This window comes from Bubalus kerabau, chromosome 1 (assembly GCF_029407905.1).
Source record: "Bubalus kerabau isolate K-KA32 ecotype Philippines breed swamp buffalo chromosome 1, PCC_UOA_SB_1v2, whole genome shotgun sequence".
Classification (NCBI taxonomy): Eukaryota; Metazoa; Chordata; class Mammalia; order Artiodactyla; family Bovidae; genus Bubalus; species Bubalus kerabau.
The window spans coordinates 64,557,522-64,578,421 of NC_073624.1; the positions used below are offsets into that span (position 1 = coordinate 64,557,522).

Consider the following 20,900-nt stretch of genomic DNA (forward strand, 5'->3'; position numbering starts at 1 on the left):
ATTTAGGAATTGTAAAATGGAATATCAAGAGTGGAGAAATGAAAATAAAAACAACCTCCAAGTTGTGTTCCCTATCATTTCTCACTGCTAGTATCTGTGCTTTCACAGTACACAGTATATCACAGTATACATCATAAAAATGGTTATATTAAACTACATTCTCTTCTTGTCTGTAAGACTGTAAAATTCAGAGTTAATATTTTTGATCACAGTTCCATCTACAGTATCAACCAGCGATAGGTGTTCAATAATTCATAGTTGAATGGATAAATGAATAATGGATGAGTAGATGGGTGGGTGAGTGAACAAATGAACGAGAGAGCCCAGAACTGAATCTTTTTAAGTGAAGAACCTCAAACCTTTGAGAGTTTATATACGGAGAGCAATGAATTAGCAAGGCATGCCTCATATGGATGACTTAGATCTGCCTGGAAATTCCTCTCAATTTTACAAATGAGAGAATGGAAGATTAAAGAGGTGAAATAAGTGGTGCAGGGTCACACAGCTGAGTGCCTGCATTAGAATTAAATACTAAATATGTCTGATGCCAGAGTCCACCTGCTGAACTTCTGAGTAGTACAACCTTCCACCCACTCTAACTAAAGTCCACTCTTCTAAGTGTTTCTAAGTATTTTAAGTAGCCTTGGATTTCGGCTTTCTCCAAGCTTTCAACAAGCTTTCATTAGAAGCCTTTAGGAGGTGAATCTATTTAGGAAGTTGAAAGCTTGCAAAAGCCTATATTATCCCACCTGTGGCTCCTGACCTCTCTAAAGAAGCTTCTCCTTTCCATATCCCATATCTCTTCTGAACAACATGGATCTTCTATTATCCTCTTTAAGAAGGATCAGCTTTTCATCCACAGAGTGCAACTCAACTCAGTTCAAGATGCTGAAAAACTTCAGAGCTGATGTTTGAAAGACAGAATTGTGGTGCTTGAAAGCAACTTTTCATGGAAATAAGGTGTATTTGAACATGTAACAAATGATATATACAAAATGGAGGTTTTGCTTTCTTTGTGCCTTTCATGGTGGTAGCAGGGGTGAACTTTCAAAAAGATACCAAATACTGATATCTGTAAGAACAGCTATCTCAGGAATTCCATGATGGTCCAGAGGTTAGAGCTTGACAATCTCACTGCCATAGCCCAGGGTTCAATCCCTGTTTGGGGAATGAAGATCATGCAAGCCACATGGCATAGCTAAAAAAGAAAACAAACAAACAAGAAAGCACATATATCTGCTTTTAGAGAACTTCTATAGAATTCCATTCCAATCTGCTATACCCCAAAACAAAATAAAAAAAATTAAAGTTTGGGAAAAGAAAGAATTCAATTCCATTATTTAAAATGGGTTTTCTATCAACCAGCCCCAGCCCCAGTAACTAGACTAGCTTCTCTACAACTATCTTAAGACAACTTGTCAGCTGCTTTAATTGACAAAAGTTATTTTCAAATCTCATTCTAAAAGAATATTCAAAATAATATTCTAAATGTATGTTTCAAAGTATGCTGTTAAAAATTTGGGGTTTTCTGCTTTCAATTTTTTCTATACTAGACCATTTGATGACTAAATTTGACCCCCTTGATAGAAAATACATCAGTGGATTCTTAAGAATCAGGGAAGAATTTATTGCACAGGGTTTGGTAGTGGAGCGATCAAATAACTGTTCTACACTTTGACTATGATGGTAACTGCATTTGTCAAGTTTTGGAGTTTTACTGAATGTAAATTCTACTTTAAATAAAAATGACTTTTTTCCCCTTCTTTTCTTAATTAATTTATTTATTTTAATTGGAGGCTAATTACTTTACACACTGTGAATTATGCATGAGCCTTTCCTCACCAAGACTGATCTGACCACTGTCTGTGCTGCATCTAATCTCCCGTGGCATGGCACCATATGCCATCAACCACTCGCTAGTCAGTTAATTGTACAGGCTCTATTCTATTACAGTGGGGAGCAGCAGTTGTCTTCACTAGAATAAAATTTCATTCAGGATATGAATTTCTTTTCCCAGTTCAGCATTTTCATCCATCCAAATTATGTGTTTTATTTACCATAGTGTTATCCCATGATGTCTCTTATAAACATAGAGAAGGGATTGATATATACACACTACTATATATAAAATAGATAAGTAATAAGGACCTACTATATAGCACAAGAAATTCTATTCAATACTCAGTAAAGGCCTATATGGGAAAAGAATCAAGAAAAGAATGAATATATGTATATGTGTAATTGATTCATTTTGCTGTATACTTGAAACTAACACAACATTGTAAATTAACTGTATGCCAATAAAAATTTTAAAAATAAAAAAACATTTTTAAGAAGTAATATTTATTTATTTATATGTATTACCTTCTAGCTTGATCACCCATCATTTATCAACATAGTCCCTGTACCTAACTCCAAATTCCAAAAAGGAGACTGTCATTAGCTCATGTCTATACCTAGGTCATTCTCCTCTAGCCAAGTTCTCTCAAAAGGAGGTGTGGACGGGGAGAAAAATAAAGTCTATCATAACTATTGTAAAATTATCTCTTTGTCTAATCTGTGACATCAAGGATTATCCACAAAATAAATGTCTTTCCCTTGAAGTTCTAGGCTAGACTGCATTAATCCCTTCTGCAAATCTTAATGTTAAGGTTCTGCTACTCCACCTCTCTTGCCTTTTCCTTATATACCTACTGTTATGGTTATTGCCCTCTGATATTCTCTGAGGCCTATGTTTGTCTTTCATAAAGAGCTCTACTTGCTGTAATGCTGTATCTCATTAGCATTCTCAGAAATACATATATGCCACACTCACCCATTCTATCTCTCCATCAAAAGCCAAACTGGGAACAGGAGGAGAAGTTGCTCCCACAAGTAGCTAAGATAACTCTCAACTGTCAAGGAGCAACCCCAGTGAGAAACATTCCTCACACTAAGCACAAGTGGAAAATTAATATTATATAGCAGATTTTGGCCAAAGCAAATTATTGATCTTATTCCTTTGACCAATCCAATCTGAAAATCCTTTTATAAAGGAAATTTGAATTTTAAGCCCTTGGGGAGCCACATGACAATTATCATATCTGTGTAAAGGTTTAAAAATTGAGAGTCAGTAAATACGTGGAGGAGGGGTTTTCAAGCCCTATAGAAGAAAGAGAAGAAGGACACCGGGCCTCCAGTCTTCCTTCTGAGAATAGTTTACAGGACACAGAAGACTGAAGGGAAGGGAAAGAAACTAATGGGGAAAATGCTAAGCCCTCCACAGGATTCATGTTACTTGACCAAAGTAAGATCACCACAGCAACAGAAGGCAGATGCTCTGCTACCGTTTTGTTCCTCAGGAGATATATGACATGGTGTTATGAACATTAAGCAAGTTATTAAGGTATACTGTCTAGCATTATGCATAATGTAATGAAGATGTGTTTAGAATTATGCCCAGCCTGTGGTAAATGGCTCAAAAAACATGTTCCTCAGTCTCTTTGGACTTCTTCCCCAATCCCTTATTAAAAGTTCAGTTCCAGAGTTCTCAACAAACAGGGTTCATTAGCATGCTCTGAATGTGGGCCTCCTGGGATCTTTTCTTTCCTCAACTGATTGTTCTGAGGCCTCCCCTGAAGAGAACGTTTAAAATATGCTTCTATCTAGTATAAAGTCAGAGACAGCACATATTCAGGCTCAGAAGGGTCAGAAGAGAGGAAATCAGACTTTGAAGGGAGGGTGCTTTCTACTATCACTATGATAAATGTGTTTAACTTAAACAAATCACATCTCAAAGGATTACTTACTGGCCAGGGTGCATTTTAAATTAATGTGGAAATAACAAGTAGTGAATGACAGCTAAACTGATATATAGAAAAGAAATAGCATTTTTCCTATGAAATTTTCATAGGTTTGTGAATTTTTGTGAATAATTAGGTCAATAAGTAGTTGTGGAAAGTGAAACAAGTTCAATTTTATTCTACCTTTCCTTTACATCTGACTTCTAAATTGTGATGGACATGTATGGGTAAAACCCTACAGGACCACCCTGAAAGTCAAGTGTAAGTATATTCTCAGCTTATACTTATATCCGTGTTCCTTGTTTGTGACTATAGAGCATGAAATCATATTACTGTGATTTTTCTTAAATTACAAAGAAACTTATGCTTGCTTTGTTGCATTCATATAATGTAGATAAGTATAAAGTAAAAAGACACAGCTCTCCTTATGTCCCCACTTCTTCATCTAACTCCATAAAAATAATACTGATAGCAATTTTTCCAGATCTATAGGACCATATAATTTTAGAGCAGAAGATATATATTTTTAGACCAAATTGAATAAAATATTCAATTCAATAACACAATTCAATTCAATACCACAATTATTCAACAGCTTCCTTTATTCATATAGCAATATACCATATATGTCCTTCCAAGTGAGTTCACATAAATCTTTGCCATTTATTTTCTTTTTTTAATGCATTTTATAGTTTGGAGGCACCAAAATTACTTAGTCACTTTCCTATTGATGGAAATTTTCATTGTTTCCAAGTTTTTATGTTTACAGACAAGGTTGTAATGAATAGCTTTGTAAAATTATGGAAGCAGAATTATTATAGAATTTGTGTGGAATATGAATATAAAGGTTTGAATGATAACACACAGTTTGTTCACCAAAGACCAAAAATTAATGACCAGGAAGTTCAAGAGCCTGGACGTTCAGGCGCTGGATGACGTGGCCATGTTCCATACATCCTTGTGATTAGGACATTCTTAGGGACGATGGCAGAGATGGCTTCCTGGTGATCCAGAGAGGCCAGGGATATAGGGAGGTGGGGTTAGGATTTCTCTGTTTCAGGGACCTTAAAAGATCAGACAGGAAGATGCCTAAAGGATTCTAGAAATTTGAGGCTTCTTTCTTAGGACAAATGCTGAGCTTTTGTAGAAGTATGACCAAATAATCTGGTAGTCCCTTCCCTGGTTCTGTGTTAAAGCTATACCTGTATCCCAGGTGAAGTGACTAAGTCCATCTAGGAGGCTTAGAGGGCATAGGATGGAAGAGTCTGGGTGCAAAGGAACACCACTCCCTTAGTGTCAGTGGTCAGAGGAGCCTGGCGAGTTATAGTACATGGGGTCGCAAGAGTCAGACATGACTTAGTGACTAAACCACCACCACCAAGTGTTGATGGTAAGAATTTTAAGTAGTTCCTGAAAGCCCCTCCTGAAGTTATTTGATGTCTGACATTTGCCTTTCCGTTGCTGACAACTCAGTATTATGAAAACTAAGCAAGAGAGAGAGTCTGAACGAATTTTATATACATTTGTTGTTGTTGTTTAGTCACTAAGTCAGGTCTGACTCTGTGACCCCATGGACTGTAGCCCCCCAGGCTTCTCTGTCCATGGTATCTCCCAGACAAGAATACTGGAGTGGGTTGCCATTTTCTACTCCAGGGGATCTTCCCAATCCAGGGATTGAAACAGAGTGCCTCTGTGTTTCCTGCATTGGCAGGTGGATTCTTTACCACTATGTCACCTGGGAAATCCTCATATATATTTTAAAATTATTATATTCTTCTCACCCACAATAACAAGAGAAATATAGATTTTTATTATTTGGTGGTAGAAAAGCACCAAGTGTGAACAAGGAAAATTTCAAAATACAACCTTGCTGATAAAGGCTGGTCTCTCAGCTCTTAGAGCAAAGACCAGATAACACACATGACTCCTTGACTGTCATCAGTGAAAGAGAGACAGGAAACAGTAAGTCTATTTATAGGCTCGAGAGACTTTACCTTAGACTGACTCTTAAATGCTATTTGTTGTTAGATTTTAAAAAGCTAGGGAAAATGTACAGTTTATATAGCAAGTTGCCAAAGATAAAAGGCTAAATAAAGAGCAAAATAAGGAGTAGAGAGAAAAGGCACTATCTTTTTTTCATTTATTTAACAATTATGTATTTATTATGCTGTGTGCTTTTGCCAGTGTTATTGCGGGGTAAAGGAATACCAAAAAAGAAGAAGAATATTATTTATGAAAGAGCCTACTTTAATACCAACACTACAACCATTCAATAAGTGTTGGTTGTCCTGTTCTTCCTCTGCTCTTAAGGAACTTACAATCTGTTTTTGGAAAGGTGACATATACCATAAAAGAGAGAATGGATAATGCCCAAATAGAATGCATCATTTATGTTATTTCTTATCTTAGAATCAGACAGCTCTCTGTATTTATCCTGTGCCACAGACATTCAGATATTCATTTTGATATAAAATTTCCACATGGAATGTGGCCCCCATGGAAAGCAGTATGGCTATTTCTAACAAAACTAAAAATAGAATTATAATATGACCCAGCAAAATATGCTACTGGATATATATCCAAAAGAAATGAAAGTAGAACCTTGAAGATATATTTGGACACCCATGATTATAGCAGCTTTATTCACAATAATCAAGAAATGGAAGCAACCCATCAGCAGATGAATGGTAGATAAAATGTGACATATACATACAATGGAATATTATTCAATCTTTAAAAGGAAGAAAATCCTGTCACATGGATTATTAACCTTGAGAACATTACACTAAGTGAAATAAACCAGTCACAAAAATACATACATATATACACAGTGTATGATTCCACTTACATGAGATGTCTAAAGTAGTCAAAATCATAAAAATAGAAAGTAGAATGGTGGCTGCCAGGAGCAGCAGTTGAGCAGGAGTAGGGAGAGTTGTTCAACAGGCATAGCATTTCAGCTTTACAAGATGAAAATGTTCTGGAGATCTGTTGCACAACAATGTGGACATGCTTAACATCAAACTCCACACTGACTGATTTGTGTTGATGTTTGGCAGAAACCAACAAAATTCTGTAAAGCAATTATCTTTCAATTAAAAAATAAATATACTTTTAAAAAAGAAAAAAATAGTTAAGATGGTAAATTTTATCTTGTGTTTTTGACCACAATTTTTTAAAATTCCATAAAACATCTCACAAATGCTAATTACACTTTGCACAGATTATCTTACTCAGATAACGTACTTAGCAGCTGGCCTTAACTCACTGATTTTCCTACCCATTTGCACAGGAGATCTGCTGGCAGTGAAAAAAGAGGCCAGCTCTCACAGAGGCCTATAACTTCTGTAGCCTTATGGCTACAGAAACACAGAGAAACTGTTTGCTTGAGCCATATATTGCCAGGGTCAATGCAAGGACTAATTTTCCTTTTGAATGTGAGTGGCTAAATAATCAGAAAATTAAACTTAGGTCAGTGGTCTATCCTGGGGAAGGAAGTGGCAACCCACTCCAGTATCCTTGCCTGGGAAATCCCGTGGACAGAGGCGCCTGGCAGGCTACAGTCCATGGCGTTGCAAAGAGTCGGACACGACTTAGCTACTAAACAACAGTGGTCTATAAACACAGTTTCTCAATTGACTTCTAACAGAAAACATGAAGTTATAAAACTGCCACTTTGTATAAAATAATATTTTTAAGATAGGAATTAATGTATTCTATTCAGTCATTAACCATTTTCTATTTTTTTAATTTATTTTTGTTTTTGGCTGCGTTGGGTCTTCATTGCTATGCATGGGCTTTCTCTAGTTTCAGCAAGCAGAGGCTTCTCTCTAGTTGCAATGCACAGGCTTCTCATTGTAATGACTTCTCTTGTTGCAGAGCACAGGCTCTAGGGCACGCAAGCTCGGTGGTTGCGGCCTACAGGCCTAGTCGCCCTACGGCATGTGGAATCCTCCTGGATCAGGGATCAAACCTGTGTCCCTCACACTGGGAGGTGGATGCTTAACCCCTGGACCACAGAGAAGTCCCAACCATTATCTATTTCATGTGTACATTACATCTCTCCAAACACTGAATGTAAGTTCCTTAAGAGCAGAGGAAAGGCAAGAGAACCAACACTTATTTCTAAAGTAAATATCTTAAAATACCAAACAAACAAACAAAAAAAATCTATCAAAGAGCTTGGAAATTTAAAGAAGTTTTAATCACAAGGTAGAAATATGCTGATATAATTTTAACATATTAAGTTTAGTTAGAGGGGAGAATATCTAAAAGAAATATGTTAAAGCTAATGATATGGAGATGAAAATGAAATAAGAATTCAGGCCTACAAATATCCACTTGAGGGGTAACATGAGACAGGCATAAGACGGTACCATTTCACTCATGTGGAAATTAAAGCAGGCTAACCACCTGTATGTGTGTTTGGGAGAAAGAAGTCCAAAGTAAGAGAGACATCATTAGTGTCTGAAGAAAGGAGGAAAAATTAGCAAGAAACCACTAGTTAACAGCAGAAATTTAAAAAAATAAAGATACTAGAAGAAAAAAATCAAATTTCTATTTGGCAAAACTAATACAATTATGTAAAGTTTAAAAATAAAATAAAATTTAAAAAAAAATAAAGATACTAGAAGAAAAAACTCAAATTTCTCAATAAGGTTCACAATTTTTTTATTTCAGTTATATTTTTCTAGCCAGAGTAAAATTACATGCTTATTAATAAACATGGATATGGAAGAAAATGATAGCAGGTATCTGATTGGAGAGATACCACCTGCTCCTCTGCTAAAACCACCTAAGACAGGATAACTAGGACCTGAGGGAAAGCTGACACCAGCAGCAAAGATTGTGAGACTGGTGACATTAGTTACAATGGTCCACAAATCTAAAACGTCAAAGAAAAGTTGAGGCATCTTTCGTTACCATAGTTATAATGGCATTGCTGATTCTATTCTAAAGACTCCACAACTATAGCTAACAAGTTAGCATTTCTTCTCACACTGAGACCAAGAGCGTTATGGAAGTGAAATTTCACTGCCAAATTAGCAGAAATAAAGAAAGATCAAAAGGAAAGTTAACATTGAAAATGAAAATAAAATAGGAAATATAGAAAATGATAACTTAGGCATTGGTTTAGAAGGTAGGCTAGGGAAGTACATGAAAAGTTGAAAAGGACCATGGAGAAAACCCTCATACATGGAAATTTAAGAAAATAATCCTTGGGACGTCCCTGGCAGTCCACTGGTTAAGACTCTGCACTTCTACTGCAGGGGGCAAGGGTTCCATCCTTCATTAGGGAACTACAATTAATTAATTAATCAGTTAATAAATTAATTAAAATTAAAAGCTTATCCCCAGCTTTCATTCAAGAAACCATGAATGAAATGAAAGGCAACCAATCAGAGTGGTAGATAATATTTGGAAACCATGCATCAAAGAGTTAATAAACCATAAGGAACTCACACAACTCAACAGCAAAGTAAAACAAAACAAAACAAAAACCAATAAATTGATTTTTTAAAAACAGGAATTCTTGTGAAGAGTCAACTTCTGTCCAATAGAAAAACTCATTTAAGTCAAAATGACAGGAAAAAAAGGCATTTGAACCAATTCAACAAGAAAAGCTTAGGCTCTCCCAAAGGTTTCTGAGCTCCTCTTCCATTCTCATCACTTATTTCTTTGCTTTGTAGGCAGCAAAGGGTAGCAATGAAAAACCAAACTTATATAACAGAATTCATTCTGCTGGGACTAACAGACATCCCAGAGCTTCAATCTGTAATCTTCATACTTCTCTTCCTCACCTATGTATTCAGCATTATTGGAAACCTGACGATCATCACCCTCACACTACTGGACTCCCACCTCCACACGCCCATGTATTTCTTCCTCTGGAACTTCTCCTTCTTAGAAATTTCCTTTACAACCACTTTTACCCCTAGGCTACTGTTCAGCATATCAACTGGAAACAAGAGCATCAGCTTTGCTGGCTGCTTCACTCAGTATTTCTTTGCCATATTCCTGGGGGCCACAGAGTTTTACCTTCTGGCTGCCATGTCCTATGACTGCTATGTGGCCATATGCAAACCCCTACATTACATGACCATCATGAACAGCAGAGTCTGCATCCAGCTGATCCTCTGCTCCTGGCTAGGTGGATTTCTCATCATTTTATCCCCAATCATCCTGACCAGTCAACTGGACTTCTGTGCCTCCAACATGCTGAATCATTATTATTGTGACTACGGACCCCTCATAGAAATATCTTGCTCAGACACAAGACTCCTGGAGCTGGTTGACTTCATCTTAGCAGTTGTGACGTTGGTGCTCACCCTGATGCTGGTGATTCTCTCCTACACAAACATCATCCAGACTGTTCTGAAGATCCCCTCTGCTCAGCAAAGGAAGAAAGCCTTTTCCACATGCTCATCCCACATGATTGTCATCTCCCTCTCTTATGGCAGCTGCATCTTCATGTACATAAAACCCTCGGCAAAAGAAGGGGTTGCCTTCAATAAGGGAGTCGCTGTGCTCAATACCTCAATCACCCCTTTATTGAACCCATTCATTTATACTCTGAGGAATGAACAAGTAAAACAAGCCTTCAAAAATGTGGCCAGAAAGATTGTGAGTCTTTAGTGAATGTAAAGACCTCAAACTTAAAACAGAATCTGAATAATATTTATGAAGTTCTTCTCAAGGATAACTTCTTCAACCCTCTTCTTATTAAAGCAGTATCTCAGGGGACTTCCCTGGTGGCCCATCGGCTAAGACTCCACACTCCCAAAGCAGGGGGCTTGGGTTCAATTTCTGATCAGGGAACTACTTCTCACATGCCACAACTGAGACTCGAACTAGAACTAGACTCTGAGGTTTCTGATTCTGTATTAACAACATACCACAATCACATCATGCAGGGGTACCCATCTGAACTGCCACGTCTCAATAAAATATTTTAGTTGTTGTTCAGTCACTAAGTCATGTCCAACTCCTTGTGACCCCATGGACTGCAGCATGCCAGGCTCCTCTGTCCTCCACTATCTCCCAGAGTTTGCTCAAATTCAGGTCCACTGATTCAGTGATGCTATCTAAACAATCTCATCCTCTACCACCGCCTTCTTTTGTCTTTCAATCAGGGTCTTTTCCAATGAGTCGGCTCTTCCCATCAGGTGGCCAAAGTATTGGAGCCTCAGCTTCAGCATCAGTTCTTCCAATAAATATTTGGGTTGACTTCCTTTAAGATTGACTGGTTTGACCTCCTTGCAGTTCAAGAGATTCTCGAGAGCCTTCTCCAGCACCACAGTTTGAAAGCATCAATTCTTCAGCACTCAGGCTTCTTTATGGTCCAACTCACACATTCTTACAAGACTACTGGAAAAACCATAGCTTTGAGTACATGGACTTTGGCAACAAAGTAATGTCTCTGCTTTTTAAGACACTGTCTAGATTGGTCATGGCTTTCCTTTCAAGGAGCAAGTGTCTTTTAATTTCATGGCTGCAGTCATCATCCACAGTGATTTTGGAGCCCAAGTTTGAAGCTATCACTATTTCCACTTTTTCCCCATCTATTTTCCATGAAGTGATGGGACCAGGTGCCATGATCTTAGTTTCTTGAATGTTGAATTTGAAGCCAGCTTTTTCACTCTCCTCTTTCCACATTCATCAAGAAGCTGTTTAGTTCCTCTTCACTTTCTGCCGTTAGAGTGGTATCATCTGCATATCCAAAGTTGTTGATATTTCTCCCAGCAATCTTGATTCCAGTTTATGATTTACCAGCCTGGCATTTCACATGATTTCTTGTGGCTCAGCTGATAAAGAATCTGCCTGCAATGCAGGAGACCTGGGTTCGATCCCTGGGTTGGGAAGATCCCTTGGAGAAGGGAAAGGCTACCCACTCCGGTATTTGGCCTGGAGAATTCCATGGACTGTATAATCCATGGGGTCACAAAGAGTTGGACATGACTGAGCAACTTTCACTTTCACCCTGCATATAAGTTCAACAAAGTGAAGAGTCATGTCCAGCTCTTTGGGACCCCATGGACTGCATCCTGCCAGGCTCCTCTGTCCATGGAATTCTCCAGGCAAGAATACTGGAGTGGGTAGCTATTCCCTTCTCTAGGGAATCTTACCAACCCAGGGATCAAATCCAGGTCTCCCACATTACAGGCAGATTCTATACCATCTGAGCCACCAGGGAAGCACAAGTTAAATAAGCAGGGTGATACTTTACAGCCTTGACATACTTACACATTTCACAATTTTGAGCCAGTCAGTTTTTCCATGTCCAGCTCTAACTGTTGCTTCTTGACCTGCATACAGGTTTCTTAAGAGACAGATAAGGTGGTCTGGTACTCCCATTTCTTTAAGAATTCTCCACTGTTTGTTGTGATCCACACAGTCAAATGCTTTAGCATAGAAATGAGGCAGATGTAGATATTTTTCTAGAATTCCCTTGCTTTCTCTATGATCCATCAGATATTGGCAATTTGATCTCTGGTTCCTCTGCCTTTTCTAAATCCAGTTTGCACATTGTAAGCTGCTCAGTTCACATACTGCTGAAGCCTAGCTTGAGGATTTTGAGCATTGCCTTGCTAGCATGTGAAATGAGCACAATTGTGCAGTAGTTTGAACATTCTTTGGCATTGCCCTTCTTTGTGATTGAAATGACAACTCACCTTTTCCAGTCCTGTGGCCACTGCTGAGTTTTCTAAATTTGCTGACATATTGAACTGCCACATCTGAAAAAAATATTTTAGTATTATAGTAGGATTTAAAGCCAATTAAAAACTTCCATGGTGGTCCAATGTTTAAGAACCACCATCGCCTGCCAATGAGGGAACATGGGTTTAACCCTGGTCCAGGAAGATCCCACATACCTCAGGGCAACTAAGCACATGATCCAGTTACTGAGCCCACACTCTAGAGCCAGGGAGCCACAAACAGAGAAGCCTGCATATTACAACTAAAGAGTAGCCCCCACCTACCACAACTAGAGGAAACCTACCACAGACCAAAGACCCAGCACAGCCAAATACAAATAAATAACACATTTTTAAATGATTTAAAAACTGATGAACTAACTCAACACATATAGATGCTTGTCAATGGACCAACCAAGACTGTAAAAATGAAAAGTTGTCTTCAGTTCCTTCCAACATACTCATCAGTTCAGTTCAGTTCAGTTCAGTTTCTCAGTCGTGTCCGACTCTTTGTGACCCCATGAACTGCAGCACTCCAGGCTTCCCTGTCCATCACCAACTCCCGGAGTCCACCCAAACCCACCTCCAATTGAGTCAATGATGCCATCCAGCCATCTCATCCTCTGTCGTTCCCTTCTCCTCCTGCCCTCAATCTTTCCCAGCATCAGGGTCTTTTCAAATGAGTCAGCTCTTCCCATCAAGTGGCCAAAGTATTGGAGTTTCAGCTTCAACATCAGTCCTACCAATGAACACTCAGGACTGATTTCCTTTAGGATGGACTGCCTGGATCTCCTTGCAGTCCAAGGGACTCTCAAGAGTCTTCTCCAACACCACAGTTCAAAAGCATCAATTCTTCAGGGCTCAGCTTTCTTTTTTTTTTTTTTTTTTTAATTTAATTAATTAATTTATTTTACTTTACAATATTGTATTGGTTTTGCCATACATTGACTTGAACCCGTCATGCTCTCACATCCATACATGATCACTGGAAAAACCATAGCCTTGACTAGACGGAACTTTGTTGGCAAAGTAATGTCTCTGCTTTTTAATATGCTATCTAGGTTGGTCATAACTTTCCTTCCAAGGAGTAAGTGTCTTTTAATTTCATGGCTGCAATCACCATCTGCAGTGATTTTGGAGCCCAGAAAAATAAAGTCAGCCACTGTTTCCACTGTGTCCCCATCTATTTCCTATGAAGTGATGGGACTGGATGTTGTGATCTTAATTGTCTGAATGTTGAGCTTTAAGCCAACTTTTTCACTTTCCACTTTCATTTTCATCAAGAGGCTCTTTAGTTCTTCTTCTCTTTCTGCCATAAGGGTGCTGTCATCTGCATATCTGAGGTGATTGATATTTCTCCCGGCAATCTTGATTCCAGCTTGTGCTTCTTCCAGCGCAGCGTTTCTCATGATGTACTCTGCATATAATTTAAATAAGCAGGGTGACAATATACAGCCTTGACGTACTTCTTTTCCTATTTGGAACCAGTCTGTTGTTTCATGTCCAGTTCTAATTGTTGCTTCCTGATCTGCATACAGATTTCTCAAGAGGTAGGTCTGGTGATCTGGTATTCCCATCTCTTTCAGAATTTTCCACAGTTTATTGTGATCCACACAGTCAAAGGCCCTGGCATAGTCAATAAAGCAGAAATAGATGTTTTTTCTGGAACTCTCTTGCTTTTTCGATCCAGCGAATGTTGGCAATTTGATCTCTGGTTCCTCTGCCTTTTCTAAAACTAGCTTGAACATCTGGAAGTTCACAGTTCACATATTACTGAAGCCTGGCGAATTTTTAACATTACTTTACTAGCGTGTGAGGTGAGTGCAATTGTGTGGTAGTTTGAGCATTCTTTGGCATTGCCTTTCTTTGGGATTGGAATGCAAACTGACCTTTTCCAGTCCTGTGGCCACTGCTGAGTTTTCCAAATTTGCTGGCATACTGAGTGCAGCACTTTCACAGCATCACCTTTCAGGATTTGAAATAGCTCAACTGGAAATCCATCACCTCCATTAGCTTTATTCATAGTGATGCTTCCTAAGGCCCACCTGACTTCACATTCCAGGATGTCTGGCTCTAGGTGAGTGCTCATACCATCATGATTATCTTGGTCATGAAGATCCTTTTTGTACACTTCTGTCTATTCCTGACACCTCTTCTTAATAAATGCTGCTTCTGTTAGGTCCCTACCATTTCTGTCCTTTATTGAGCCCATCTCTGCATAAAATGTTCCCTTGGTATCTCTAATTTTCTTGAAGAGATCTCTAGTCTTTCCCATTCTGTTGTTTTCCTCTATTTCTTTGCATTGATCACTGAGGGAGGCTTTCTTATCTCTCCTTGCTATTCTTTGGAACTCTGCAACACACTCATCAGTTCTCAAAAATATTTATCAACACTTGTTACCAACTACCGATACATTGTTAACAAATGACAGGTGCACATATTCTTTTAGGCCAAGTTTTAGGTAAATGTCCCTTTCTCTGGGGATTTTTTACAAATTGTCCTGCTTACAACTGTGGCCAAAACAACCACACCCAAAGCTCATTAGTAAATTCTGAGCACAGATTCCCCTGAGCACCATTTGTTGTTTCCCATAATTGATCCTCTAGGTCCACAATAATACAGTCTATAAAGCAAATGTCCCATTTTGGTTGAGCGGGACCTGTTCAGAAGCCTCTTGCATGACCCAAAATTTCAGAACCTTAGGTTTCAGGGGGGAAACCATGTGCCATGGCACAAGGGGAAGCTTCCAGCCCCATCACAGACTCTCTCTGACCCTTCTGATACATGGTTTGGATGTTGACTAATCAACAGAAATTTGTCCTTGGATAGCTATGTTTCAGAATTGTTGCAGCTGAAGGGGCAGATATGTGTGACAAGGCCAGGTAGAAATGAAGATGAGTCAAGAAAAGAAATTTTTATGAAAACTTAGTCCCATGATTATTTCTACAGTGTTGCCTCCACATTTTGCTACAAGTCTGAATCATGAAACATAGGACATTCAGGTCTGTACACTTCCTGCTTTCTTTTTGAAGGCTCATCACCTTAGGTGCTTGTGTTGTCCCTGGACTAGTGAGTTCCTGAAGCCACTTCCCAGATAAAAAGTCATTGTACTGAAAAAGAGGGAGTTGCAGGTCACAGCTTCCTTTGCCAGGCCCCAGAAATGACCCAAGACCAAGGCTTCTGAATCACTGGGCAAATTCTCTACTGCCCTTGGGAATTCCTTTGGGCTCATTCTGAGAAACTAACAGGCTCAGAAATCTTTCTTTAATGAGGCTAAAGGATAGTTGTGTGTGTGTGTGTGTGTGTGTTAGTTTCTCAATCATGTCCAATTCTTTGCGACCCCATGGACTGTAGTCCACCAGGCTCCTGACCAGGGATTGAACACACACCTCCTGCAATGGAAGCTCAGAGTCCTAACCATTGGGCTGCCAGGAAAGTGCCTATGTGTAAATTTTTTAAGCACTTCATTTGAGGCATAACATACATTTTTAAAGATGCAAAAACAATAGTGTAAAGTAATTAGCCTCTAATTAAAATAAATAAATTAAAAAAATGTTTTTGAAACTTTTATTTAAAAGGTGAATATCTGGACGTGATCTGGCCAAACAGATTGGATGCATGGAACAAGTCCATTGAGCACAGGTATCTATAGATTTTAGTGTTTCTAGAACCCTCCATGGTTTTCTTCTTGTACTCATTTGAAATGGCCTTGGTTCGATTAAAATGATATCAAAATCTTCAAATTGTAGGATATAAATAATTAGCTATAGGGATTCACTATTATCTTCTATATTTTGTCTGTTTATAAAACTAAAATTTTTTCAATATATAAACATGAAATGGGTTGTATTTATGTAGCTAATGTGTTGGGCTCAAGTGTGAAGTTTTATGTCTATTTTATGTCAGTTTTTTTTTTTTTTCAAACATGTGTATACCTGTGGCAGATTCATGTTGATATATGTCAGTATTTTTAAATTGTGTATTTAGACAGAAATCTCCTGGTGGAATAATTTATGAGAACCTATCCTTTGACTACCTTAAAATCTACTTGGAAACATCAGTTTCAAGATTACTGAATTTCTCTCTTCCTTTCTCTTCAGTTCAATTCAGTTGTTCAGTCACGTTCAACTCTTTGTGACCCGTGGACTGCAGCACGCCTAGCTTCCCTGTCCTTCACCAACTCCCAGAGCTTGCTCAAATTCATGTCCATTGAGTCAGTGATGCCATCCAATCATCTCATCCTCTGTGGTCCTCTTCTCCTCCTGCCTTCAATCTTTCCCAGCATCAGGGTCTTTTCCAATAAGTCAGTTCTTCACATCAGGTGGCCAGAGTATTGGAGCTTCAGCTTCAGCTTTAGTCCTTCCAATGAATATTCAGGACTGATTTCCTTTAGGATTGACTGCTTTGATCTCCTTGAAGTCCAAGGGACTCTCAAGAGTCTTCTCCAACACCACAGTTCAAAAGCATCAATTCTTTGGCACTTCAGCCCTTTCTCTTTCCTCCTCCCTTTTCTCATCCTTTTCCTTCCCTCTGCCTGCCCCATAAAATCTAAATCTTCTTCCAGCCTGGCTGCATACAGTTAGCAAACTCAAATATGGTATAAGCACCCAGGAAATAGATTCTAATTATGACAGCTTGGCCCTTGTGCTATCCAATCATCAGTGGTCAAGGAGCTACCCATTCTAGGATAAATCCAAGAAAGATTCTATTAGGGAAATGTGGGCTTGGAAGAAATGATCACACATATTGAATACAAAATAATCTCTCTGTGTCAGCTTCTGACTGGCCACATTTACCTCTTCTTTCACATGTTTACACCATCTTGGCTTCTTTTTTATCTTCCCGTCCTTTGCTTGTTTGAAAAATCCATTTCCGGTACCTCTCCTGTCTTGGTTTACACACCTTTGTCCTTCTGCCACTTCCATTAGCTTGTTTTGTCTTTCCATTAGCTTGTTTTGTCTTTCCTACTGGGGGTCTATGGGTTGGAAGACTCTAGGTCAGCTACACATTACCGGTCTCAAACCCGTATTTACAGCTTTCATCTTTTAAGTCACTCTGCCTACAGCTAAAGAGTAAGCACTCATTCACCACAGAGAACAAAAGACAAACTTCATGATCTCATAGATTTACCTTAGACCAACCCTGAAAATAGAAACCATTCTTCTCACCAAACTCAAGAGGAAACTCCAGTACCATTTGATCTCTTGACCAGAGTCAAGTGTAACGACACCATGGACCTCTCTTTCAATGATTCTGTGATCCTTAAAGATCGGCCCGCTATTGGCTTTTCCATGTAAATGATCTGTGGATTCCAAGTATATGAATAGAAGCCACCTAGGCTTCTGAGATGCAGAATCAAAAAGAAAATGGGTGAGAGAGACTTCCCTCATGGTCCAGTGGTTGAGACTTTGCCTTCCAACATAGGGGATGTAGATTTCATCCCTGGTGGAGAACTACTATCCTACATGCCTCATGGCCAAAAAGCCAAAACATAAGACAGAAACAATACTGTATCAAGTTCAATAAAGACTTTTTAAACTGTCCACATAAAAAAAAGTTTGAAGAAAGAAAATGGGGAAGGAATATCAGGGAAGGTAGTTCAAGTCCATGGAGGAGAACATAGAAGCATATATAACATCCTGCTTTGCATCAGAAAGCAAGAATCAGAGAACAATGGTCCAACACAGGAAAGAAAGAATTTGTTCTGGAATAAATGCTAAACTCCCCACCCCCATGGTGAAACAGTGATGCCACTGACAGTAGGAAGCCAACTGCTTCTGCATTCCTCATGCTCCTGAAAAGGCACATGGCATGCTATAGAATTAGGCAAACCAGCCCTCAGACGCCAATAATTCAGAGTTCCTGTTATGTGATGTTGGGAAAACTACACAACTTTTATGTTGTTCATTCCCTCATCTGCAAAACGGGCAGAATAATAACAGTAATAAGAGTGATAACTTGTCTCCCATTTACTGTATTCCAAGCACTCTTCTAAGCACTCCACATCTATCAACACATTTAGCGCTTATGACAGATTTTTGTTCCAATTACTATTCTTACCCCCATTTAACAGATGAAGCAACTGAGGCACAGAGAGGCTAGAGAACCTTCTGAAGGTCACACACCTACTAACTAGGTGGGCAAAGAATCTAAAAATAACAAATGCCTCAAATATACTGAGCATAAAATGATAAAGAATGGAAATTAATAAAACTGCCCAGCTCAGGTAAAATGCTTGATAAATTAATGTTGCATTTTTATTATTATGATCACCATTATTGCTTCAGTTCCCACAAGACTTTTATCCTGTAACTGATGCCCATGTAACAGCCTCCTCATGGGTCTCTTTGGAGCATCTTTCTAGTTACCTGTCAAAAGTTAATTCCAAACATTATTTATTAAGGCTAATTAAAGTTTTCTTGACCTGGGCCCCTAGGGAAAAATTTATTCCCCAATGTCTCTGCTGAGTAAACTCAATAAAATGTGTATCACTCAAACTGATAAAAAATTGTAAAGAAGTCCAGATTAAATGGAGGGAAAAAAAGAGACTGTGAGAAGTAAAATGTTCCTCTATTCTTCAAATACTTTAAATAAGGTAGCAACTTCAGAAATTGTAGAACCAATCCTAAATGGGACCAACTTATAGAAAAAGCAGGAACAAGTGATTAATTAAAGGCAAAGGGAGCTAGAAACTATTTCTTTTCAAACTTCTGCCTAAGAAACCTGTATGCTTTGTGACCAATCAGGGCATGGAGTAGTATTAGAAAAGTGGAATATGTGTTACATTTTATCTTACTTTCTTATCCACATCTGACTTCTCAATTTTGACTCTTCCTAACAGCATCCAGAGGTAAAATCCCTCAACATCTTTTCTGAGTGTCAAAAAGTGAGTATGTCCTCAGTTCATCAATATTATCATTTTATGGTGACAGATTATGAAATTCAACTGAATGTAATTTCTACTACTGTTTTTACTGTTAAAAATCTCATTCAGGTTCATATTTTTATTTTTAGATTATGAATATGGAGATAAAGGGAAAAGAGAAAGACTTTCATTTTGTGATCAGTGGAACTCCAGAAATAACTGTCATTGACCATTTAAAATTCTTCCAGACATTTGGAAATATATGTATACATTCCCAGTTTCTTACACAGGTAAAAATCACAATCTATACTTGTGATTGTGTTTACTTCCCTAGCAATATACTGTAAACCACGAAAGTCAGTACAAATAATTTTCCCATTTTATTCCAAATACAAAAGGTCACAATTTATGTATTTAGTCACCTATTGAATAAGTGGAATTTTTATCTTTTACAATTTTTCTACATTACAATAATGAAATAAACTTCTCCAAACAATTATATATTCAGACTTGTGATTATATTTCTGTGAAATACAAATGTAAATTTCTCAATGATAATGTAGAAAAATTCTCCAAAGAGCAAAAAGTAAATAGAAGCCTGAGCCTCCCATTCAGAGAGTGACACTGCCTTGACATTAGAGTCCAGTGATCACAGTGGGCCAAGGGCAGCAGGGACTTCCACTATGAACTTGTTCTAGATAAGCACCCTTGAAGACCCTTAGTTCCTGTGATACTGGAAGATCAGAACAAAGATAACTGCCTAAAATAATTCTTGACCCTAGCAGGTATTTTTCTGGGAGGAATCCATATCAGTCTGTAAGGGACCAGGATGACTCTTTCCTACCTTTCTGTAGCAGTAACATCTATGTCCTGAAAACTAAAAGAATGTAAGAAAGGCTCCTGGTCCAGTAAACATTACTCCCTGAATATTTAAACAGTATTTAAAGAATATTTAAAGAAAGCTTTCCTAGAACTATTGGCTAACTGTAATCTCTTCTAGCAGTTAAAACCAGGATTTCTCCTGGTCTCATACAAAAAAGAATTCAATATTTCAGAGCTTTCTCCAAACCTGCCACCAGGCACAAAAGTCAGAATAGAAAAAGAAGATGTCTAGGATGGTGGAGGAGTAGGATGGGGAGAACACTTTCTCCCTCACAAATTCATCAAAAGAAGATTTAAACGCTGAGTAAATTCCACAAAACAACTTCTGAATGCCGGAAGAGGACATCAGGCACCCAGAAAAGCAACCCAACTCTTCGAAAAGGAGGTAGGAAAAATATAAAAGACAAAAAAAAGAGACAAAAGAGGGAGGGATGGAGTTCCATCCAGGGAAGGGAGTCTTAAAAAGAGAGAAGTTTCCAAACACCAGGAAACCTTCTCACTGCCAAATCTGTGCCAAGCCTTGGAAGCACAGAGGGCAACATAACAGGGAGGAAAAATAAATAAACAATTAAAAACCGCAGATTACGAGCCCTACGGTCACTCCCCCAGCAGAGAAGCAGCGCAGATGCCTGCACACGCCACTAGCAAGCGGGGACTGGGCAGGGAGGCGCTGTG

The 20,900-nt window shown here is 38.5% G+C and overlaps 1 protein-coding gene and 1 long non-coding RNA gene across 2 annotated transcripts; both read left to right on the top strand.

The window, feature by feature from the left end:
- Positions 1–3,853: 3,853 nt before the first annotated feature.
- LOC129641601 (uncharacterized) lies at positions 3,854–19,648 on the top strand. Its single transcript, XR_008709365.1, has 4 exons — positions 3,854–4,043; positions 16,057–16,120; positions 19,320–19,364; positions 19,493–19,648. It is a non-coding gene; the product is annotated as an uncharacterized LOC129641601 (long non-coding RNA).
- Positions 9,489–10,418, top strand: LOC129641600 (olfactory receptor 6C4-like). Its single transcript, XM_055566273.1, has one exon. It carries the CDS (start codon positions 9,489–9,491, stop codon positions 10,416–10,418), a length of 930 nt encoding a protein of 309 aa, XP_055422248.1.
- Positions 19,649–20,900: the final 1,252 nt, after the last annotated feature.

Bases quoted from the DNA above. Each gene is read 5' to 3' on its own strand.
- LOC129641600 (XM_055566273.1), top strand. From the start codon at position 9,489: ATGAAAAACCAAACTTATATAACAGAATTCATTCTGCTGGGACTAACA.